Raw genomic sequence first — 26,066 nt, forward strand, 5'->3', positions numbered from 1 at the left:
GTATTATGCGATTTTACATATTCTGCATTTCTTGTATTTGCTGTTTTATTACACATTTTAATAAAAATAAGTTAAAAAAAAATAAAAAAAAATAGGCACAACTACTGTAGGCTTCATAAGAAATGCACCGCAGCCAAGTCAGGGACACCAGTAAAATGGTGTATAGAAATGTAGCAGTAGCGATCCAAACAGAACCAGGACCAAGGATTCCCTCGCTGAATACCCTTTGCAATTTTCACCTGCGCCGATCCCGAGGGGGAATCCTTGGTGCTGGTCCTGTTTGGATCGCTACTACAACAATTTGCTAGATTAGATGACACAATAACGGTGCAGCAACTGGGCAGCTTGCTTTAAAAGCGTAAAATAATGCCGTTTATACATACCTGTCCACGATACCTGGTGATCTCCACGCTTCTGCCCGCAAGCTATGACAATCCCGTCTCGACCAGTAATTGACTAAGCGATCTGTTACTTTAGAGAAAAGATGTGAAGTTCCAACGGCGGCTGCGGGCAGAAATAAGGACGACACCAGGGAGCATGGACGGGTATGTATAAACTTTTATTATTTTACACTTTTAAAGCAAGCTGCCCAGTTGCTGCCCAGTTATTGAGGAGTCTAATAGGTTCAGTAAGAGAACGCCAAACTAACAACTGGCAGTGAACAAAAAATAGTTACATGTTCATATACAATGCTGTTATTTTACATACATGCTGTACATACTGCTTCATTAGTGAGGTGTGAATGCATGATAGGTTGCAGCACAACTTCTCCCATAGGAAGCATGAATAAGGGCCCACAAACGTCACAGATACATGCACATAGATGGTGGCACATTCTGTTTTTTAGAGAAGGATTCCCCTGCATCTGTGCTAGCATGACTGGCACAGGAAAAAAATATCTTCTCTGTATTATTCACATCACTCCCACAGCTAAGGCAGCTGTTAAAGTGACTGTACCCACAAACTGTGCCCCCCAAACCACTTGTACCTTCAGATAGCTGCTTTTACTCCAAGATCTGTCCTGGGGTCCGTTCGGCAGATGATGCAGTTATTGTCCTAAAAACAACTTGCAGCTCTGTGCCAAAGGGCTGTGACCTAGAGTATCTGTGCCCTAGCATTGCACCACCCCTCCGTCCCTCCTCCCCACCCTTCTCATCATTAGGAATGCCACTGGCAGGATTTTTCCTATTCCTCTGCAGTGAGCACTGCACAGGTGCCTAAAAATGTTTTTTTGTTTTTGTTTGCAGAAATCAATAGTCCAGGCGATTTTAAGAAACTTTGTAATTGGGTTTGTTAGGTAAAATATGGCATTATCTGCATTCAAAAAGACTCCCCCCCCCCCCCTTCCTCTTTTCCATTCACTGCAAATTATCAGGAAATTGATTGTGTTTTGTTGCATCAGACATGCCCCTGTCTGTTCTATGAAGAGGGGAGGGGGAGGAGGAAGGAGGGAGGGAGGGAGATTAGTCTGCAGCAGAGAACAAAGGATTACACTACAGGGAGCTGCTGTTGTCCTGTTGTGGTGCCTCATCTCCCTCCACCCCTCCCCTCTCCATAGAGAACAATGAAGACAGGGGGAAGAGCTTCAAACTGCTTTTTCATGATGATAATGCATTTTTTGGCTAATAAACCCATTTACAAAAGTTTCTTAAAAATCGCCTGGACTATTGATTTCTGCAAAAAAAATAAAAATAAATAAACTACAGTGACACCTTAATGATCCAGCCCATGTTCTGTGTGCTCACAGCTGATGAATAGGAGACAATCTGCCTGGAGCATTCCTAATGAGGAGGGCGGGGAGGAGGGACAGAGGTTGTGCCAGCCTAATGCATACACAATCTAGGCCACGGCAGTTTGGCACAGGGCTGTAAGTTTAAAAGTTGTTTTTTTTAGGACAATAACTGATTCACCTGCTGAATGGACCCCAGGACAGATCTTGGATTAAAAACAGTTATCTGAAAGTACAAGTGGTTTGGTGGGTCAGATTGTGGGCACAGAGTCACTTTAAGGTCTTTAAACCCCCACACCACAAAACGAAAATTGTGATCTGGAAAGGCCTCTTGATCGGATATCTGAGAAAGATTAAAATGGAGAACCCTGTAAGTAAAGTGCATCTCACACCTGGTCTGTATTTTAGCAAATAAATGCAATACCCCAGAAACAACAATTCTGGGTCACCTATCCCTATAGCTCAGTGTTGTGCCATTCCTCTGTTATTCTTACTAGAAATGTATGAATCAATAACCAACTGGGCGTTACCAATCAGATGTGCGACACTGTCTGACACAATTCAATCACAGCCGACAGTGCCAGACTGTAAGAACATGTCCCCTACTGCTAACATGGACAAGAAATGGATCTATGCTGGCACAACAGATGGAAGCCGGGTGACAAGGACCATTTGCACTTGTGGGTATACTATTTTGTCTAGCAGCATCATTTTTATACCATTTAAATGCACTGTATAGCCAGTGTCTTCAGCAATATGAAATGCACTATACTATTTATGTTATCCCACCAATAGAGGGCGGTATACATGCATATGACATGTCTTTGCAGTTCACTATGGTGTCCCATTTTTCTGTCCTCCTTCCTCCACGGTCATATTTATAACCAGTTTGTGTTAGTTTCACATTAATAAAATAGCAATTTGTATAATTTTTAATACAAGCAGCACGTTTCTTAACCAGAGGCAGATGAAGTTTAATATCCACAACAAGCCTTGTTTGCGACTTCCTGGTAGTATCAGCATAGGTCTATTTTTTGTGCAAGACGTTGCACTACAATCCTCAATGAATTGATCAGGAAAAGTCTAACATTTTCATTACAGGATCTACCTTTGTAATGCATGGAGAGACTTATGTGTAGTACCTCTAAACTCACTCTCTCTCTGCATACAGAAGTGCATAAAGTATATGACACACACAAAAAGGTTTATAATATCTGCCAAATCAGGCACATATCTTCCCATGTATCAACCAAAGAAAAAATTGTAGAACTAATCTGTGAATAAACATATATATATATATTTTTTTTAAATTCAATAATAAATTACATAATCATCACCATGAGATACACAGAAGTTCAAAACTGGAGAGGGGAATGGATGTCAGTGGGGTATAGGTGACTAAGGACAAATGATAAATAGACAGTATAAAGGGGAACACCCCGTGTAAGGCACAGCTATATATATATATAAATTAGATGACCTCCTGTATGTGCAGGGCCAACACACAGGGCAAACATGTGTGTATAGTGGAACAAAGTAAACCCACTAATCTGGCATCTGGCTCCTGATGAAGTGAGCAAAACGTACGTCGGGCTGTCTGTGCTGGAGAGTGGTAAGATGTCAGTGTGGTAGCTGGTGCTCACCCCCTTCCTTTCTGTGTTTGGCTATTTTATTTCTCACTCCTGTCTATAATTTGGGCTTGTATTTATTGTTTGCTGGGTAGATTAGTGTTTACTTTGTTCCACTATACACACTTGTGTTGGCCCTGCAAATACAGGAGGTCATCTAATCTATAATATATATATATATATATAGAGCTGTGCCTTACACGGGGTGCTCCCCTTTATACTGTTTATTTATCATTTGTCCTTAGTCATATACCCCACTGATATCAATTCCCCCCTCCAGTTTCGTACTTCTGTGTATCACATTGTGATAATTATGTAATTTATTATTGATTTAAATAAAGAAAAATGTTTTATTCACGTATTAGTTCTGCAATTTTTTCTTTGGTTGATATTTAATATTTGAATTGCAAACGTATTGTTTTGTGGCAGACTTTTTTAGGGTTTCTATCTTCCCATGTAATACAGACAGTGATCAAACCGGGGCTGCGCAAATATCGCTAGCGATGTCCATGCAGCCCTGGCTGCACAATTAAGGAGCTGTGTAATAGGCTCGATAATTGTTGAATACGGTCTTTACCAAAAGCCAGACTGCAATGCTCTCCTGGGAAAAACAACTGCTTGTTAGTCACAATTCCCACTAGTGCCCACCCAAAGAAAGTAAAGCGACCACAGATACAGCCAGGTGAAGAGAGAGATAGTAAGAGTGCAAATTACACTGGTGAGTGGCATTTTCTGTGCATGTATGGTGTTAGAATAGTGAAGTGTATTAGTCCACAGTTTTATTTCCATTTCTTATTTATTGGAAGCAACAGAATAAATCATGTCCTTACAATGATTTCCATCCCAATTCTCAAAAAAAAAAAAAAAATGGTAGGCCTCCTGTGGAAAGTCTGCTTTCCTTTCTTTATAATTCTTCTGCTCTTTCAGACTGAAATGTGTCTGCCATCCCCACTGTAAAAGCACTTACTGCTGTCCTCTGGGAAACCCCCAACTAGGTTCCAAGAAAGACCAGATCTGTCCAGCTTGGGGAACACGGCCTCTTATATTGCAACATACGGTCCTGGCGCTTTATGTATTAACAGATACCTGTTTCCTTGTAAGTCGCTTTTTTGTTTTCACTGAGAGGTAGGGACTGTAGAGGGTTTTTTTTACTTCTTCTGACACTGTCCTTACTGACAGGGGATTAGGTTCAGGAATTTACAATGATGAACTTAAGTCCTGTTCCTTTGGAGGAATGTGGATTAAGTGAATTATCCTGTGTTACGTAACAGCTACACAATATATTACCATTTCTTCTTATGAAGCTCTGGCACCTTGTGTGTTGCTGCTTGTATAGGAACATTTTTAGACAGGGTCACAATTATTGAATATTTATAATACAATTTAAAGTTTTTTTTCTGCATGGTTTTTATCACTCAAAATCCTTCCATCAGTAACTTCATTCCTACAATTTATGTCTGGATTTGTTCACCAATTGTTGCCTATAAATGACCATGGACAGATTCTACTTCGTTACAACATGTAATAGTCTAACCTATCCATGTTTGACACCCTACTTTATACATAATTCAGCAATTACAAATGTGACCCCAGGGCCTTATTTCCACATACAAATAAGTAGGCAATTGACACCTCTATTGGATTGTGGTGAGATGTCCTCTGCACATCATTCTTTAGGCATAGATCTAAGTGGCTTGTTGCGCCTTCTCACCTTCCATTCTGACTAGTGAGGCTGAGAAAATGAGGCCATGCTTCTTCATAACCGCTGAGGCATGAGTTCCTGTTTTCATTATCTCAGCGATTTTTCAACAGGTTGATAAGTGCAGATTTTATGCAGCTAAGCACCAGAGTTTTACGGCGGCAGAAGATGTAAAAAGATGCTTATTCAATTTATAGCACCCAGATTTAATGTAATATTTGTGGGCTACATGCAACACAAATACCCAGTATCATAGCAAGGGATAGTAGGTAATTTTAGAGACATTTTGTACTATTACAGGCAATGGCAAAAATATGCAAACTATGTGTCGGATGTAAGTGCCAGTACATGTATCTTGGCTAGAGATGAGCGAATGTACAGTAGGAACTAAGCAAAGCAGGTCATTCCTATGGGGACTCTGCTCATCAGGCTGCAAAGCTTTGAAGTCTGCTCTGCTCCCTGACGCTCCTCCCAGGATGGTGGAAAAGATGGATCCAGTCCTGGGAAACTGGGAGAAGTTTCCCAGGACTGGACCCATCTTTACCAAGCACTTGGTTAGGAGAAATAGGGAGTTGCACAGTTTTCAAAGCCCCGCAGCCTGATTAGAAAAATCCTGATAGGAACAAAGTATATGGCCGTATACTCGCTCATCTCTAATCTTGCCACATAATACAGGTATTTTGCAACTTAAATGCATTGTCTCATCACAGACAACAAATCAGATTCCACATATACAACACAACGATAGAATTCACTCGTTTTGCATGCAAAGTAAATAGAGCACCAAGGGTGAAGTTTTAGCCAGATAATATAACAGTGATGGCATATTCATGAGTTTAGTCATTAGAAACAGAACTCTATTTTCTTTCAGAACTTGACTTGCTATTGAAATATTAAGGCCCAAGAGGGAATACAACAGGAAGAGAGTGGTAAGCTGCACATCAGTATTGGCTTTATGGTCGCAGGTACTAAGACTAATACATTATCACAATGTGTTTCCACTAGAAAAATACTACAGCAAAACGCCATCCGGTGCACAGAGTTTCTGTTTTCTAAACATATTTAGAGACACAAAATGCAGAAGTTTAATGACTATAATCACAGAGAGAATTCATCATATACTGAGAGGTTTTATACAGAACCAGAACCTGTACCTGTGGTGGTATCATATCTAGCACCAGAACCTGTAATTGTGTAATTGTAGCTGTATGATATCTAGCACCAGAACCTGTACCTGTGGCGGTGTTATATCTAGCACCAGGACCTGTACCTGTGGCAGTGTTATATCTAGCACCAGGACCTGTACCTGTTGCAGTGTTATATCTAGCACCAGGACCTGTACCTGTGGCAGTGTTATATCTAGCACCAGGACCTGTGGCAGTGTTATATCTAGCACCAGGACCTGTGGCAGTGTTATATCTAGCACCAGGACCTGTGGCAGTGTTATATCTAGCACCAGGACCTGTGGCAGTGTTATATCTAGCACCAGGACCTGTGGCAGTGTTATATCTAGCACCAGGACCTGTGGCAGTGTTATATCTAGCACCAGGACCTGAGGCGGTGTTATATCTAGCACCAGGACCTGTACCCGTGGCAGTGTAATATCTAGCACCAGAACCTGTACCAGTGGCAGTATTATATCTAGCACCAGAACCTGTACCGGTGGCGGTGTTATATCTATGATGCACAATAAAAAGATACTAAAACTGCAATGTCAAAGCATCTGGAGGCTGGAGGATGTCAATGCATCTGGAGAATTGGATAGAACATAATCTAAACTGCAGAAAGCTATGTCATTTTTAAAACAAAGTTTTCTACTACTCTCCAAAATACAAAAAAAAAACCTCTTACCTTCAGTCATTGCTTTGGTGACGATGCCTAGAAAAAGGGGAAAAAAAAGAAAATCAATTATCACATACTTCTAGATTATTATTCCAACATATTGGTTGGTAACAAATGTTTGATGGCCTGAATTGATAACTGCCCATTCCTGTCATCATAAGGCACGGTTGGAGGTTGGCACTTGCAGCCATAATATGAATGTATTATGCTAGTATGAGCCAAACTTTGTGTCCTTCTGCGCTCTGGTGGCTTCCAGGGAATCCATGTCGTCAAATTCCCAAACAGACAGAGGCTTATAGGCATGCAGTAAAGATGTGATCTATAGCTGCATTTTATCTTTAAAGATCGCTGGACACCCTAGTCTGTATAGAAACATAAATGTGTTCTGTGCCATCGTCATTTTTCCATTGTTCTGCTCCATTGAGTAAAGTGTAAACTGACAACATTGAATGTATCCCAGTGACTTTAAAAGGAGTTCACCAGGTTTTGACAATACAATAAAATGAAAAAACAGACCCAATAAAAGTCACCCATCTCGCACACCAATGTTAGAAATCCTGTGTGACACCAACACATATTGAGGGGGCTGTTAAGACATTAATAGCTTTCTTACAATTTTTTTTGTATTTGGATAGAAGGGCTCAGGAAGGAGGTACATTTAAAGCTAAAATGGGGTACTCTGCAGTCATACTTTACACATTATACACAGGAGAAATAGGCATATGTTCACATCTATGTCACTAGAGCAGAAAAACAAAATGGAGCTTTTGGATGGTATCTGTAGGGGTTTATTTTTTTCTGGTAGTAATTGCTTGACCAACCTACTTCAAAAAATACCCATAGTATCACCGAAAAACTTCTGATATTAGTAGTCATATATCCCAATCCCAGACCCTATTCTTTGTAAGGGACACATTTGTAAGCATGCTTTATAACCTCTGTGACCTGTGCAAAGGTTATTTCACAGGGAGGAGAAGGCCAAGCTGTGAGCTTCATCTTTTGTCTTTGCCATCTACCAGCACAACCTAGTATAGAACACTTTACAACAGCCTCATCTTTTACAGACAGAACAAGAAGTCTACTGTTAGTTTCAAGGTTAGTGGCCAGAATTAGGGATAATCCGAACCTGCCGAGGTTTGGGTTCATATGAACCCGAACTCTGTTCGGACCATCCCTAGCCAGAATGTAAACAGCCAAATTTAAAGATATTATAATATCAATAATAAAATAAAAAATTAGAAAAAGTATGCAATCTCTGCCCCACCATTCTGTCACAAGGTCTCTTCTCTCTACACTTCCTCAAGCTTTAAGCACAAAGTTGCCAGTCCCTTGCAATACATTTTTTCAGCTACTAAACGTATAGCCATAATATTAAACTACACGTGAAGTGACAATACAGTTCAATTGAGGAGGGGGAAAAAAAAAACACGTGTACATGGCCTCACTCTGATAATTTGAGCTATTAGTGTCAGAAGCAACTGCACAGCCAGCCATGTAAAAGGTGCAGCACAGACTTTACAGCAACAAAATATTGTTAGAAAGATCAGAATATATAAAAGATTAGAAAATTTTCATTTAATTAGAAAATTAGTGTCATTTAAATTTTTATTGCCGAAATTAATATTACAAGTGATTCTAAGAAACTAATACGGTTAATTAGGCAAAAAAAGGGTGCATTATCAGGCAAAGCTGTCTTCATTGCAGAGGAGCAAAGTGAAAACGGATTTGCTTAGTCCTATTATAACCTATGGGGGGGTGGGGGGTGTCAAGGGGATGAGAGAGCAGAAAGAGGACAGAGCCAGCCTTTGCAGTTTGAAGACTGTCTGGGCATATAAAATGCTGGATCTATCTGGGAGCTTGGTGAGAGAAGATTGCAGTATGTCTTGTAGAGCCCTTCTTTTCTCCTCTGTTTTCTCACCCCACTCACCTCCTTCCCTCTCCATAGAGCATAATGATTAGAGAAAACCTGCTGGTGTGGGGGAGAAGTAGGAAAATAGCTTTTTGAGTACAGAAGGAACTCTTGCTTAATAAAACCCATTCACCCAACACCTTCTTTGGAAGCTATGTCAAACCTATGTTCCCATGACAATTTTTTCACATATAAACTAAATGGATGTTAAAAGTAGATATACAAACAATAGTTGGAACAGTTGGAACTATTTACATGCCCAGAACTTTCTCTGATGATTGGAGTTCGGAGTAATTTACTATTTATTCTAGACAATCTGCACATGTAATAAAGTACAAAAAAGACACTCTTCCAGAATGCTGTGCAGCACAGTGAGCTGCATTGAACAGGCTAAGTTAACTTGTAGAGCCCCATTTGTTAATAAAGGGAATGAGTAACTTGATTAGATTAACACAAAAACTTGTTTTATTCTTCTGTACATTTTTTAAATTATTTTTTCTACAAATCGTAGAGGCCATAATGCCTCAGCTTCTGCTCCACTCTGTCAGTAGCATTGAAACTGCGCTGTACTGTACAGCAGCCATATGGGCCATATGAGCCAACAGTCTGAAGCAGATTGAGTGTAAGGAAAAATTTTAGGCACATTCTGCAGTGAGGGTGAGGTGGTGAACTGTGACGATCATCTATTGTGGATAGTGTTCACTATGTTCACTAGATATAGGTGTTACCTTCATTACAAATCTGCCTGTCATGAGAAAATAACTGCAGCAAAGCAATCTGTATAGAAGAGAAGGGGGGGAGGGATTTATGAAGACCTGTGTACAAGTACGGCGGTCTTATATTAGGCCCCTCCATCTTATCCCCGGCAGGATTCCCTATGAGGCGCACGCCTCTTAGTGAATCCGGCTGGGCATCAGAATCTGCGCCCGGCGAACCAAATCACCAGGTGTAGATTTTGATCATAATTTATGGCTCCCTGTCTCGTCACGTCCGCCCCCCCCCCCCCCCGCCCTCAAGCTAAGCTTCCCCAACCCGACCATCAGGAGAGCAGGGCGTACAGCAGTCGGCCCCTGCTGGCATGCGCTTGATAAAACGTCCCCCAAAGTGTCTATTTTTTGAGGCTTAGTGCAGGAATATACACTCACCAGCCACTTTAATAGGTACACCTGTCCAACTGCACGTTACCACTTAATTTCTAATCAGCCAATCACATGGCGGCAACACAGTGCATGTAGACATGGTCAAGACAAACTCCTGCAGTTCGAACCGAGCATCAGTATGGGGAAGAAAGGTGATTTGAGTGCCTTTGAACGTGGCATGGTTGTTGGTGCCAGAAGGGCTGGTCTGAGTATTTCAGAAACTGCTGATCTACTGGGATTTTCACGCACAAACATCTCTAGGGTTTACAGAGAATGGCTCGAGCTGGTTCGGGCAGACTGGTTCGAGCTGATAGGAAGGCAACAGTGACTCAAATGGCCAACCGTTACAACCAAGGTAGGCAGAAGAGCATCTCTGAACGCACAGTACGTCCAACTTTGAGGCAGATGGGCTACAGCAGCAGAAGACCACACCGGGTGCCACTCCTTTCAGCTAAGAACAGGAAACTGAGGCTACAATTTGCACAAGCTCATCGAAATTGGACAGTAGAAGATTGGAAAAACGTTGCCTGGTCTGATGAGTCTCGATTTCTGCTGCGGCATTCGGATGGTAGGGTCAGAATTTGGCGTCAACAACATGAAAGCATGGATCCATCCTGCCTTGTATCAACGGTTCAGGCTGGTGGTGGTGGTGTCATTGTGTGGGGAATATTTTCTTGGCACTCTTTCGGCCCCTTGGTACCAATTGAGCATCGTTGCAACGCCTAGAGCATCTTTGGGATGTGGTGGAACGGGAGATTCGCATCATGGACAAATCTGCGGCAACTGTGTGATGCCATCATGTCAATATGGACCAAAATCTCTGAGGAATGCTTCCAGCACCTTGTTGGATCTATGCCACGAAGAATTGAGGCAGTTCTGAAGGCAAAAGGGGGTCCAACCCGTTACTAGCATGGTGTACCTAATAAAGTGGCCGGTGAGTGTATATTGCACAATTTTAAAATTATGGAAAGTAAAAGCCTCCCATAGACTGCCAGTATGACATGGAGGGTGGTGGGATTTCGTGGAATTTCTGCTGCAGAATTCCACCAGTTTTACTTCGGGTGAACTCAGCCCTAAATATTAGTTTAAAAAAAGTAGTAGAAGGCCCATGAATGAAACCTCTAATTTGGCCTTACATAAAACAGAAACCCAAGGAGGTGCAAAAGGATTTGTAATCTGTTTGCAAACTAATTCAGCAAAGATGCCACGGCTCCACGATCAACAAAAGCCATGCCAATAGTGTGAATGGAGTTTTAGATAAGTGGAATGATCAATGCCTTAACCTTTGCCATCAGGATGTGCAAGACCTAGTAACAGCAGTAAAATGCTGTCAGCGTTACACAATGTTAGCCAGCAATAAGAAGAGTACCTAATAAAAGTAGTTATATAAGGTGATTTATTGGAAAAACAGTATCACAAATGTTTATGAATTTAGGCTAAAAATATTCTAAAAGCGGGAATACCAAACATTTTTTCCTTGTTTTGCAGAGAACCAATTGCTACTAACATACTGTAATTACAGCATAACCAAGATATATAAGGCAGAAGAGGAGAATAGTAGGAAGACAATGGAATAGTGACAATCACTTGGGAACGACCACAAGCAATATCTACTGAATATTACAGCTAATACTGTGAAGTGACAGGCCTGATTACCAGCCAGTCACCATCATGTTAAAATGCAGATGAGAATAATAGGAGAGCTCGATATCACGGCTGGCTAAACTTTGCTGTAATGAATACATTTTTCAAGACTCATATTCCAATGTGGAATAAAATGGCATCATCTTCAAGGCTACCTTACCCTGCAAAATGGGAATGATTCATTGTACAAATCTTGTAAGATGTACGACCACAATTGAGTTTCAGGGACAGAATGGAAGTTTTATGGGCTCACAGGGTCAAGGAAATATAAAAAGGAAAAAAAAAAAAAGAACAGTTTGAAAACTGTTTGTGGCTGTGACAGTACAGTAGGGCAAACTTTTAAACTGTTTAGGAGCTCCCGACATAATCACGATGCTGGGAGCTTCCTGGTCGCTGTCCGCGTACGATGTGCGAATGACCCCTAAAGTCTCATGCCCGCTACATTTACAAACAACCAAAGGAAAAAGGTAGTCAACTACATAGCTAATTAACACAAAGTAAACACTACAAGCAAGTCCATGCGCGTGTGTATCCACTAGCGCAGTGATGGCTAACCTTGACGCTCCCAGCTGTTGCAAAACTACAATTCCCATCATGCCTGAACAACCAAAGATATGGCTTTGGCTGCCCAGGTATCATGGGAATTGTAGTTTTACAACAGCTGGAGTGTCAAGGTTAGCCATCATTGCACTAGTGGGTAGCTGCCAGATCGATTTTTTTCAAGATGAAGAAATAAAGTTTGCGAAGACACCTTAGGTGAGTGCAACTTTTTTTTTTTTTTTTTTTTTTAATTACCTGCTCCGCGACCCGGCTTGCTTTGGGGGCTCCCGGCGTCTGCTTGTCCCACTCAGCCAATCAGTGCGCTGCCACGCCGCAGCCACTGATCGTCTGAGCAGGACGTCCAGCCAAGAACCCCTGAAGAAAGCCGGATCGGGGGAGCAGGTAATGTATGCTCTGGCCAGTGGGGGGTTAAATTACATACACGCAGCGGGATGTCAATGCAGCTGCGATTATGTATTCTCCTTCTGATGAACGGGCACTGGATCCGCGGCACATTTTGCTGCAATTTCGCAGCGCGTCGCAGCACGAAATCCGCTGCGGATCCTGTGTGTGTGAAGGCACCCTTAAGCTACTTTTACCGCCTTTAGAGATCTGCCACAAACTTCAGGGACACAAGCACAATAGTCTAGAGCATACCCCCAGACAAAATATTACATTTAATATAGATTAAATAACAATTGGTGGGGGGAATCACCAAAAATTCTTCAAACACTTGTTTTAAACAAAAGAACATTTTCTGAAGACCTTTCCCTTTAAATATATCATTAGAACAGCATATCAGCCAGGATCCACAGCCCACCAGAAAGCATTCTAGCTAAAAGGTACAATATGTAAATGCTATCAAAATGTAGACATCCTAGTGATTGGTGAACCTATAGATTGTATAGGAGCCTGCTGAAAAGGTTCTATGTGGAATGTGAAAAGGGAAACCGCTAATATTACAAAAAAAAAAAAAAAAAAAAAAGACTGGAAAGGGGAAGGATAAAAAGAAAGGAAATGCATGATAGATACAATTTTTAAAGAAAAAATGTTTGTCACTTTGTTTTGTCTCAAAATGGACATATTTGTGAAATGAAAAAACTACTACTTGGGTGCCAGTTTCCTAAGTAATTTTAATAATAAAACTAATTTAGGAAGCTATTCAAGGACATTTAGTGTGTTCTCCAGCTTGGCGCTCTACAGCTGCAGTAAATGTTTGTGACAGTTCTAATTTGTGCCACGGTCCCCAAGTGTCTTTCCAACTATGTACCACATTATTCCAATTTCACTCCCTAACTAGGGACAGAAATGGAGCTGAGTGAAGAGGAAATTATTGCCCAACCCGGTGACAAGACAGCAAATAAGTTCTTTAACCCATTTTTACCTGTACTGAATATTCATGGCTCACTACAAAAGCCGAGGTAAAGATGAGCCATGGACACACACACCATTAGTGCAGTGAGGCCCAAACTAGTATAGTCACGCCTGTTCTAGACACCTGTTGCCGATACCAACATGGTGCATAAAGTTAGTATATTAAAAGGTTTGCCATTTTCTTATATTACTCCCAAAGAACTTTTTTTATATTATAAAATGCAAAGCAAGGTGTATACCTCATTTTTGCTGTATACTAGAGATACCTCCTTCCATGGCTTGCACTGACGGGATCCAAAAATAAATTTACACATATACTGACTTTAGCTATGTGCCAGCTTTTTCAACATACACAACATGTATAAAAAAAAAAAGTTTCATTCTCAAAATCAGTCAAAGGAAAAGAAAAAGAATGTAGAACTGCTGGTTTGTAAAAATGTTAGCTCATGCTTCATCTATTCTAGTATATTTTGTGTAATGGACTGAATCAGAAATTGGATAATCACTCAAACTGGGATAGCTAGCCATGCAGTACAACAAATAAACTGACTGCACAGCTCAGCACAATCCCCTTAGACTGGTTTCCCCCCCCCCCTTTTTTTTTTTAAAAAAAATACAGCTTACATTTCCTAGCCCTTTAAAAGTCTGGTGCTGATTTGCTCCGACACAGAGCATAAGCCACTGCAGCCAATCACCAGCCTCAGCAGGTCATATGCTCAGTGTATAGGAAAGAAGGTTTGCTGAGGGTTTGGTAGTAATTTACTTCTTTATATTACATGCCCCCAAACTAGAAACCCGTAAGAGGAGTATATATGGAGGCATTAACATGGTATATACTGCTCTAATCAGAGGAAGCTCTTTACCATGAATGTATACCAAAATAAGACACTTAGGATAGTCTCTTTCAGTAAATACTTGGATTCCCCACAATTCCATTTTCCAGTGAAAATGAGTGGAACAGTGCAACACAGTACTAAGAAAACCTGCTGCACCACTGTAATGTCACGTGGAATGTATGTGACCCCCAGACCAGTTAGCACTTTAAACCTCTTCCTCACTTCTCTGCTAAATTTCATATTTGGCAGCAAAAATATAATTAATGTTATGGGAACATCAGAAAATACTACTTACACGTGAAGAAATCGGTTTCCTTTCTGCCTCCTACAGTTACCATAAGGGGTGTCACACATTTTTTTGCAGCAGTTTTTCCATCCAGCTCCCTTTTCCATTTTGAGTCAAAGCCAGAAGTGCATTGAAAATGAATAGGAACAATAAAAGGAATGATTAATACCTCTCCCTTCAGCTGGATCTACTTCTGGCTTTAACAAAAAAAAAAAAAAAAAAAAAAAAAAAAAAAAAAACTGCCACAAAAATATGTTTGAAAGCCCACTAAAGATGATGAAAATACAGCGATAAAGGGAAAATAATGCCTACATCAGTGTATGAATAATGTTTTTAAATGTAACGCTGCATATTCAACACAACCCCAGCCATGTTCTAGTACTGCAATACACAACTTGTAGCTCTTCAGTGGTTTCAAATGGTGCCTGGACGTGACCACCTTTCTACTACTAAATATGGAGCAGTAGCCCATAGCAGCTCATTTCTTAGACGTCACTTTGAATATGGAAAAAAACATCTTAATGTTTTCCTTGCAGTATTTTAAATTAATTTTTTTCCAATGCCTTTAGTATGAATAACTGCATAGGGGCAGATGTTTAAGATGGTGATAAGATACTCCATGGGTCCTGCTGACTTAAGAGAATCATACATAAGCACTCATCCTCTGGTTTTCTGAATCATTACATGGCATATAAGACGAAAATGAAACCAAGATTCACTCAGTCTAGGGTTACAATATACTGACAACCCATACAGAGCCCATATTTTGTGTATATCCTGTAAAAACCCCAATGTCCTGATAGACGCAAAATGAGCATTCTTCTGTAATCCATAGATTATTCTCATACAGATGGCCACTGCAAGAACTTTTATTTTATGTGCTTTACAATGGCCTGTCAATGCAGTTGTCTATGACAGAGATTTCCATCTGGCCTGTACATAAATTGGAAGATCTTTCTATAAACTATAAAAATCTGTGTAGACAAACTTATTGAATGGAATCTTTGACCATGGGCCAGCAGTTTTCAGTGACAAAACCCAGCTGCAGTGCTCAGCTATCTGTAATATAAGCCCGTCCATGCTGGATAGTACCAAGTGTCTATGGGTGAGAAGTGCACAACCGCTTTACTGAAACATTTTTCTTTTCTTCCTGATAACTACAACAACCAGTGTGTGATGCACCATTATAAGGACATCTACTTTAAGAAAACGTAACACATTATATCTAAGGAAAGATAAGTGGCTGCGAAATAACTTTATCCTTCCCCAAACCACAGCAGTCCCCGACTACAGATATTGTAGGAAAAATAGGCTGTGTCATGGAGATGAACACTGGATCCTACAAAACTACTTAAGGGTTCTTTTACACGTACAGATGAATGACTTAAGCCATAGGTATTTAAACGGGAAGATAAATTGCTACAAAAAGTCACTAGTATATTTGTAATTTTGTAAATACGATCTAAGTGTGTATGTATTATATATATATATATATATATATATATATATATATATATATATATATATATATATATATATACACACACACACACACACTGTGAAAGATTGTAAATGGGTTCCTATGTATAATGTGAATGGTCGTTATTGCGTTTGTATATAGACTGTGAACGATGAATGTTTAAATCATTCTCAAATCTCGAGGTAAAGATGGTTCTGAGGTCAACTCAAAAGAGATCAAAAACACATGAACCAATTTTTGTTCATCATTTGATCATTGCCGCGTTTACACCAGATTATCGCTGTCATTTGAACGATTAACAATATTTTGCGAGATAATCGGCCGGTGTAAAAGGCCCTTATGATTGTAAGATGAGGTCTTTTAAAAGAAATTGGTTATCCGTTTCATGCTGCCTAAATGGCTTCTTTTACAGCCATCTATGACCTCCTGTTAAACCCTGTGACGTTGCAGATAACTGTTTGATAATCGTCCAGGAGCGGGGCTTTAAGTCAAAGGAGAGGTCCCGGCCGCTTACCCTGTTCACCACTGGGCTTGAAGAATAGATTTTTTTTCTATACAAGGCCTGTACAAAGCCCCACGCCTGGATGTTTTTTCTCTAAAATGCTGTACTGCTTAGAGTAAACAGACTACTGTAATAAGGGGAACCGATATGAGTTTTACACTTTGGCATCAGAAAAATTAAAGGTGCTTATAAGGAGCTCAAACTTTTATGTATATCTCATATACACTTGTGTAACCATCTGATAACTTAAAAATGGGGATGTTACCATTGCCATAACAGCTGGGACTAGTGTATAGTATTGAAACATTTTATTTGGGGTGTCACACACAGATTTCTGGGTTCTAACATGCAGTAAATATGGATACAGCATCAAAGCTTACATTTTATCCCTGCGATATAGGATGGGATCCGGAGGTGCATCCTGGTTTATACATAATCAGAGACACTGGATTTCTGACAAGGCTTCCACTGACTGATAAAGAGAAGACAGGGAAAAGAGTCTATTTGCTAGAGTTATCGCTCCTAATCCTGCAAGTAGCAATGAATGACACACTTTGGTCTATCATACTGAATCCATCATGCTAATGGAGCTTCTGAAGCCTTGAATTTTCAGATTAACTTGTCCACAGAGAGCTGTGATTATTCCTACTTCTTTATTAACCTTACCTTCATTACTGTGACCGTAATGTAATAGAAAAATGTGCCTTTTATTTAAAGACGGTCTGTAAGAGGTATAAAGCCTCGATCCAATGTCCTCTGGGCAGAATTGACTCAGGAGGACAATGGCTACAGTCACTTGAGCTGCAGGATAATATGCTTCTATCAGTCACTGACTAATAAGGCAACTCATCACCACTAGTCAACATGCAAAGTAGCAAGACGACCCAGCTCCCATCTATATGGGTTCTTACTGCTGACAGGTATTGGAACAGAAACCCTCTCAGTGCAGGAAGTATCATAATAAGAATAGTTTTATTGACTAATCAATCAAAGAAAAAAATATATATATAACACACATCAAATCAACATGAGCCAAACAGACTAACAAACAGGAAAACAAGACATACCAGATTTTAGGATAGTGACTATTTACGGTTTACTTTCACTATACAACATTCATAATAGGACAGTTAATACCAACATGCAGTAGATACCTATATCTTTACATCCACACTGGTACAAGGATTCTGATACTGTAGGAAATAAGAATCTCTGAATCGGAGCTGACAGGCATTGCAGACAGGCTCGAATGCCCAAGTAGCTTAAATCAAGACAAGTGATTAAAGCAGCGTGTGCTGGAGATGAAAAGCTGCTACAGAGCCATTTACTAAATTGCTTGTGACTATCATTTTACACCAGCAGCTAAACCAGGTTTATGAATGGTTTGTGACTACAGAAATCCATCTGTAACATAACATGCAAGTAATGACATAAGTTCCCAGCAGTGAAAGGAAAAAAAAAAGCCCAATATAAGACAAGAGGATAAGGAAGCATACTGCTGGTAATACTGCACACTGCTCACCCGTACATGTAAAATCACCAATACAATGGTCTATCATAGTTCTGAACACCTACAAACACTAAGAGACAGAAGCACAGCCCTTACCTTTTCTCTCAGATCGCTTCTTCCGTCTTCTTTTAAAACGACGCCTGACAAGACTAAACAGGTTCCCCATGTTACAGGTACTAAGCAAAAGGGATGCCATAGCCTGCAGAAGGTCAGAGCACTAAAGCTGACAGCTTGGTTAACCGGGTACCAGAGTCTCTTTATAGAAAGTAGTGGAGCGCAGCAAGCAGTTAACCCTCTGTTAGCCTGCCAAGCAGCACAAATGCCCTCCTCTCCATGAGGTCTCACTTGTACTATTCCAGATGCCTAAAAGCAAAACGCTCTGGTAGCAGAAATTTATTTCTATTAGCCACGAGAGGCCCATGTGACGTTTAACCCTCCTGTGTCATTATTCATATTCTAAGCAGCCCCGGAAAGATGACTTGCTGAGCGTTTCAGCATCATATAAAACGTCTAAGAAGCAGCACGGGGAACGGAGGCTTAACACTTCCTTCCAAGCCATTAACTCACTTCACATCTGCAATAAAATACTAAATTCTCTTTTTTGCACATTTATTACCTTTATCATTGGTATTGTCTGACCTATAGGTTGTGGTATTTGTTTTTTTTCTCATATGTACTTCTTAATTCCTTAGGAATAAGCTCTGTGGAGATGTACAACATTCATATGCTTTATTCATTTCATTACCCTGATGAAGCCAAGTTGTAAAAAAAAAAAAAAAAAAAATACAAAAAAATCCCACACACAAACTGAAAATAGTTACTGGTAGACTTATGCTGCGTTTACACAAAACAATAATTGGCCCATTCGTACGATTGAAGATGTCGGAGTAACGTTTTTTTTTTAAATTCATAACGATCAGCGTTTAGACGGAACGATACATTGTACGGAAAATTCGGCGAACAACTGTTTACACAAAACGATCTGCAAATTTTTTTGCGAACGACGAACAACGATTTGAGAACATGTTGTAAGATAAAAATGAACGATTCCTCGTTCGTCGTTTGATTGTTCGCTAAGTTTACACGTACGATTGTTCGAATTTGATCGTTATCGCGCAAATTCGCACGATAATCGTTACGTGTAAACGCAGCATCAGTTTAGTCCATTAAAGGGGTACTATGGAGAAGAAAAAATTAGTGTTTCAAATTGTGTCAAAGTTGTACAAGCATTTCAGTACTTATTAACTGCTGTATGTCCTGCAGGAAGTCTTGTATTCTTCCCAGTCTGACACAGTGTTCTCTGCTGCCACCTCTGTCTATGACAGAAACTGTCCAGAGTAGGAACGGTGCTACTGATCTGGACAGTTCCTGTCAGAGACAGAGATGGCAGAAGAGAGCACTGTGTCAGACTGGAAAGAATACATCACTTACCGCACGGCATACAGCAGCTGATATAAGACAACTTGCATTTTACACATCTGCAAAAACCTTCTGACACCACTTGATTTAAATACAGTTCTTTTGCTGTGGAGCACCCCTTTCATTGCCAATTTGAATTTAGCAGATTTAAATGCACAAGATAGGCAATAAGCAGATCACAAGTCGGATCACTGGGACCACTGCTGATTCAGGGAAAAACAACAATCCTCCCTAAAATAAATGGCACAGCCTGTACCTACATGACTGCCAATCCATTCATTGCCTATGGTGCCAGCAAACGTTATCAAGTTCAGCCCTTTAATTTTTTTTTTATATTTTGCTTTTTAGTGTGATTTTCCACAGACTTTGGATTGTTACATTTTTCCTAAACACAACATGCTGTACAACCCAAGGTGTTCCCTAACAGACAAGACAGCCATGGGGCCTCTAATACACCACCAGCCATCAGTCAGCCCTGGTGATTGCAGAAAGTGATTCTAAACATTCCCCGGATAAAACGATATCAATTTATAACCATCAAACCGTAATGAAAAGGGATTGTCTACACCAGAAAACCATTTAATGTTCATCTTGGAATATGATCATTGACTGGGAAAAGAAACTACACTTTTCTGCACTTTTAATTCATATACTGAGAACTATTTAAATTGTAAATTGATTTGTATTTTTTAAATGTGCTGGGAAACAATTTCCTCAGTTATACTATCTATAAATAACATAGCACTGGGAACTACAAACAATGGAGGGTTTATAAGGCCACTTAGTGAACCTAATAAACGATACAGAATAAAGGAGGAAAAATGAAACTTTAGCGCCATCTACTGTTTAAAGTTACAAACTATTCTTCAATATACTGGATATCTTCAAAAACAGTTTTATGCATTATAATTTTTAAATCTAGTGATTTAGATGTTGCAAGCCAAAATAAAACAAACACTTTCCACTAAATATTTTGTTTATTTTTTGAAGACTTGTTACACATGTATAGACTTAAAGAAGCAGTTCACTTTTGTGGCATGTATACTTACAGAAGATGATCAGTGTCCCACGGCGTAGCTCCGATCCCATCCCGCGGTGCCGTTCAAATCCGGCGCGCGCTCACTTCCACCGGCTGCTGTCAGTCCTCTTCTCTGTCCTGTCATTATACGCCGGAAGTCACTCGCTTCCATGCATTCTCTATGGAAGCGCGTGACTTCCGGCGTTCAAATTACAAGGCCGAGAAGAGGAGTCACAGCGCCGGCGGAAGTGAGTGCACGCCCGATTTGTACGGCACCACGGGATGGGACCGGAGCTACGCCGCGGGACACCGATCATCTTCTGTAAGTATACATGCCACAGGCTACCGGGGGGGCCCAAAAAAAAAGTGAACTGCTTCTTTAAATAAAGGGATCAGCATCACTATCACTAATCCAGTCATTGTGCCTCTTCAAGACCACCACATGACAATACTCCGGTTCATCAAGACTGCATCAGTAGGCAACGTCTGCTGGAGACTGAGGGACCTCAAATTGAGTGACCTGCACTCCAGAACTGAATGTCATAGAAAACCTAAGGGATCAGCTGTGTTGCCACAAAATGACAAATGGAAATACGCCAAGGGCGTATACGTATACCAACAAAATATATGAGAAGACCGGGAAGGGAGGTTTCTTACCAAAGCTCCGGGGAGTGGGAGGATGAACAAAAAACCCATGCACCTTCATCCCTAGCTCTGGTTGCCGCATAACGCCACTATGGTCCCCAGCTGCTTTCTGGTTTGAAAGGGGACCTGATGTTCCAGGTCTGCTCAGCCAGTCAGCAGCTGTAACTGGGTCCTGCCTCTGCTGCTGACTGGCTGAGTGGGCCTGATAAATCACATCCAGGATCCCCTCTAACGGGAAAGCAACTGGAAACCAAAGCAGCGGTATGCGGGCACCAGTGCATGTTATTTTGTTCATCATCCCCATCACTTTTGAAAAAAAACCTCCCTGCCTGGACTTCTCCTGTAAATAACACTACCAAAAGGGATATCTTGCCTGCAGGTGAAATTAAAGGGATTATCCAGCACTACAAAAACATGGTCACTTTCTTCCAGAGACAGCCTCACTCTTGTCTCCAGCTTGGGCGGGGTTTTGCTGCTCAGTTCCATTAAAGTGAATGGAGCTTAATTGCAAACCGCACCTGAACTGGAGACAAGAGTCGTGTTGTCTCTGAAAGAAAGTGGCCGTGTTTTTGTAGCACTGAATAACCCCTTTAAGGATGAACCTAAAATGTACTCTAACCCTTGCAGGTGACCTTCTCTAAACTTTTGAACACACATGTCCAACTGCTTGGTTTTTTATTACTTTTTGCACAACATGCTATTCTCTAACAAGAAGCTTGTTAGGTGGTGCTACAGGATGGGCTGATGTGTATAGTCTATATAGGACTGCTCTGTACTTTGTGAATGGTATAGTAACAAGCCCATATTACTGGAATACCATCGCTAATCTAGTCATTGTGCCTCTTCAAGAACACATGACAATACTCCAGCTCATCGGGGTTACATAAGTAGGAAACATCTGCTGGAGACTGAGGGTCCTGCACTCCAGACCTGAAAGTCATAGAAAATGAGGCTCATAACTTTGTGCCCGACAACCTCAGTGACCTGAGCCCCCCCCTTCAAAAAAAAAAAAAAGGGAGCAGGGTGCCATTCATTAGCAAAACTTTTAAAAAGCACAATATGTCATTGTCAAGCTATAATTGATACTCAAGAGCACATAAACAAGTTATTGAGACATTGCCATTTTTGTTGGGGTATACCAACCACTGCCGTTGGCTTTTGTTTCAATATATTTAAAGGGGTACTCCGGGAAAAATGTATTTTTAAATATATTACTTAAGTTCAAATCCCTAATACACAAAAATTATGGGAAATGCACATATATTGCTATTTCTCTCAATTTATTTAATCAGGCAGGCTCAATTCCTCCAAAAAAAAAAAAAAAAAAAAGTGACATCACATCTCAAGTGTAGGGTATGTACAAATATAGAATTAGAATAGACGTCTATTCTCCCTCCCTCCCTGTGCTGGTAATGTCCCCCCTCCCTCTGCCCCATGCCCCTGCCTGATCCTATTACACCTGCTGCAGCAGAGTGAGCGCTCCTTATCTGGCGCTCACCCCAACTAGCTGCCCATCCTCTGAGCCAGTCTCCCCCCTGCCTGGTCCCGTGCAGGAGTGCTCACCCGCCGTCCGGACCCGGCGGGGTGAGTGCTCCTGCACCTCCCCCCAACTTGCCACCCCTCATCTTAGCCAGTCTACCCCCTGCGCCTCAGAGCTCACCCAGTTGCCAGGTCCGGGCGGGGTGAGCACTCATGCACCTTCTTCCAAGCAGCTTGGGAGAAGGTGCAGGAGCGATCACCCCGCCGGAACCAGGCAGGAGGTGAGCGCTCGTTCACGGAACCGGGCGACAGGGTGAGCGCTAAGGCGCAGGGGGGAGACAGGCTGAGATGAAGCAAACTGCTTGGGAGAAGGTGCATAACCGCTCAACCCTGCTGGGACTGGGCGGCAGGTGAGCACTTGTGCACAGGACTAGGCAGCGGGGTGAGTGCTGAGGTGCAGGGCGGAGACTGGCTGAGATGAGGGGCGGCAAGTAAGGGGGCGGGGTGAGCACTCCTGCACAGGAGCGGGCAGGGGGAAGACAGGCTCAGAGGACGGGCGGCGAGTTGGGGTGAGCGGCAGATAAGGAGCGCTCACCCAGCTGCAGCAGGTGTAATAGGATCAGGCAGGGTGATGGGACAGAGGGAGGGAGAACAGACGTCTATTCTAATTCTATACTTTAACATGCGCCCCCCTTGCTGGACCCTACACTTGAGACGTCACGTTTTTTTGAGAAAGTGAGCCTGCTTGATTGACTAAATTGAGGGAAATCGCAATATATTTGCATTTCCCATAATTCGTGTATATTAGGGATTTGTCTAACTTTATGTAATAATATATTTAAATACATCTTGCCCGGAGTACCCCTTTAAGATGATAAAAAACACCATTTTATGCTTCTACCTTAATGCCCTACTTTCAGGATATAATCACTGTCGTGTCGACATTATGCAGAGAGTGGGTAAAGTGTTTAGGGGTAGTGCGGCGCTAAGCAATTATTCACAAAATAACACACATTACAAAGTTATACAACTTTGTAATGTGTGCCATCTTGTGACAATGATGTCATCTTCGGGAGGCTGGCCGAACCGCTGCAGCCGTCCCTCATGCTGGCCCCCCTCTGCCGCGTCATCAGCTGCTCAGTCGCGATTGGCTAAGCATAACTAAGCCCAGCCAATCGCGGCTGAGCAGCTGATAACACGGCAGAGCAGAGCTGAGCAGATGACGTGGCGGAGGGCGTCATTGTCCCCAAGATGGCGGCTGGGGTCGACAAGAATTAGGTATGTATAGTGCACTACACTTCCGGGGGGGGGGGGGGGGGGTTGGGACACGGGGAAGGGGACCATTCACTAACATATCATACATTACAAAGTTGTATAACTTTGTAATGTGTGTTATTTAGTGAATAATTTTCTAGCGCCGCACTACCCCTTTAAATATTTGCGGCTGTGTTACAGTGCCGCAAAGATTTAAACACTTTCCCGCTCCCGGCAACATATTTATACATAATGCTGGGTGGGGAGCAGAGTCCACTACAGCGCTTACCTTTCCGTAGGTTTCTTGTTTTACGGAGTATGGCAATAAGTCCTAACATTTTTATCTATGTTAAATACCTGGGAATAGAGGTCTGTAATTACAGAACGGCCACTGATGCCAGCTGTCAATCACAGCCCTCTCCTCAATCCCCTAATGACACTATGTATGTTGCCCAACAGCGTAAATGACAATCTGCTGTCAGCATGTAGAAAAGGCTGCTAAATTCCCTTTTTTTAAGAAAAGAAATGAATATATACAAGCTGCTATTTTAATTAAGAAGTTAGAAGGATCAGATTAAAATGGAGTGTCATGAAGAGAACTCCCTGTTCATATATCCTATTGGGGCATATGAATGCAATAGTGGATATACCTTGGGACCTCCCTCTAAGGGGTAGAGTAGACAGCTGCTGAAAAGCATCTGCATGCCCAACATGTAATACTACCAGCTGCAATTTTCCCCAGTAAGACCTGAACCTGCAGCAACCACTATTCATCTGAATGAGGCCCAAGGCAATAAAACAATATTCATTAATAACAAACATTATTTTAAAATAACTTGTACACACAGTGGTTGATAACTTGCTGTAATAGACTTGCTCATTATCATGGAATGTGTAAACAAACAGGTGTTGTCTGAAAAGGACACTATCACTATTTCAAAGTTAAAGGACGTATTAAAATGTCTTCCTACGTGAAATTTATAGAAATAGAAAAAAACTATTATTCCATATATGGAAATCACTCACTTAAAGTGCTGAGAACTCTTATATTAGAAAGCAGGGTGCAGATTTTATATATATTATTGTAACGGAAATTGAAAAATGATGCTTCTATTATAACAGAAGACCCCTAACATCCCGACCGTTGTACTATAAAAGAAATGGGAAAAAAGTGGGATTACAACGTTTGCTGCAATAAAACATTTTACCACTTGGTGGCACTACTTCTTTAAGAATAACCAAACACATAGGTCTGATGGAGGTTTTTTTTACCCCTTACATTTTAAGCAGACAAGGCAGCACTTGAACCGAACTTTGTCCGCTGAACAGCGCCTGCTGGGAAAGATCACATCATATCAACACATTATGGTGCCTTTGCAAAAGATTTATCTAAAAGATTTTTGAAGCCAAAGCCAGGAACAGACTATAAACAGAGATCAGGTCATAAAGGAAAGACTGGGATCTATCTTCTTTTCAAATCCATTTCTGTCTTTGGCTTTCAAAATCTGTCAGACAAATCTCCCTTATACCCTCATATAAAATAACCATAGTATGGGTTAGGCCATCAATATCCGATTGGTGGGCTAAGAACACCTGGCCCTCACATCGACCCAATGTGGCCGAATAAATGAAGCCAGAAGTCTCATCTCTGTTGATGCAGTGATCATGCTGAGTTTTTTCTAGATACAATACAAAATGTCGCTGTAACTCACTTTTTTCTTGCGATTATCCTTTTTATGTAACAAACTGTTTTCAGGTAACTTACATTAAAAAAATAAAGAAAAACTGCAACATAATTTACTACATTTTTATATACATCAAATTAAATATACTGTGACAGAAAAACTGACACGGAAACAAATACTTGTGAACCTAGTGTTATTTACGCAGTGACAAGTGTCTGTGTGCATGTTTAACTGTTTCTACTTCAGTTTCTGTTTAGTTTTTTTGCTGTACACAAAAGAGTGATCAACCACATAAAAATATATAATAATGCATTGCATTAGTATACCTGAAAGTAAATAGGAAACATCCTGCTGTATGAGTTTTGGGAAAAATGTACCGTCTCCAGCTTTTAAAAAAAAAAAAAAAAATTACAAAATTTTATAACTGAATTTTTTTAAATGTTCCTCA

General features: G+C 41.0%; 1 protein-coding gene across 3 annotated transcripts in view; it reads right to left on the reverse strand.

Annotated features, from left to right (window-relative positions):
* ADARB1 (adenosine deaminase RNA specific B1) overlaps window positions 1-26,066 on the reverse strand; it is a 142,015-nt gene that overhangs the window by 16,989 nt on the left and 98,960 nt on the right. For all 3 annotated transcript variants that reach the window (XM_069983258.1, XM_069983257.1, XM_069983256.1), the window contains exon 3: window positions 6,908-6,934. In XM_069983258.1, coding sequence (XP_069839359.1) covers window positions 6,908-6,917 — 10 coding nt within the window. In that variant the 5' untranslated portion in view covers window positions 6,918-6,934. The remainder of the gene's footprint in view (window positions 1-6,907; window positions 6,935-26,066) is intronic.

The sequence above is a fragment of the Dendropsophus ebraccatus genome, chromosome 9 (genome assembly GCF_027789765.1).
Source record: "Dendropsophus ebraccatus isolate aDenEbr1 chromosome 9, aDenEbr1.pat, whole genome shotgun sequence".
In the NCBI taxonomy this organism is placed as follows: Eukaryota; Metazoa; Chordata; class Amphibia; order Anura; family Hylidae; genus Dendropsophus; species Dendropsophus ebraccatus.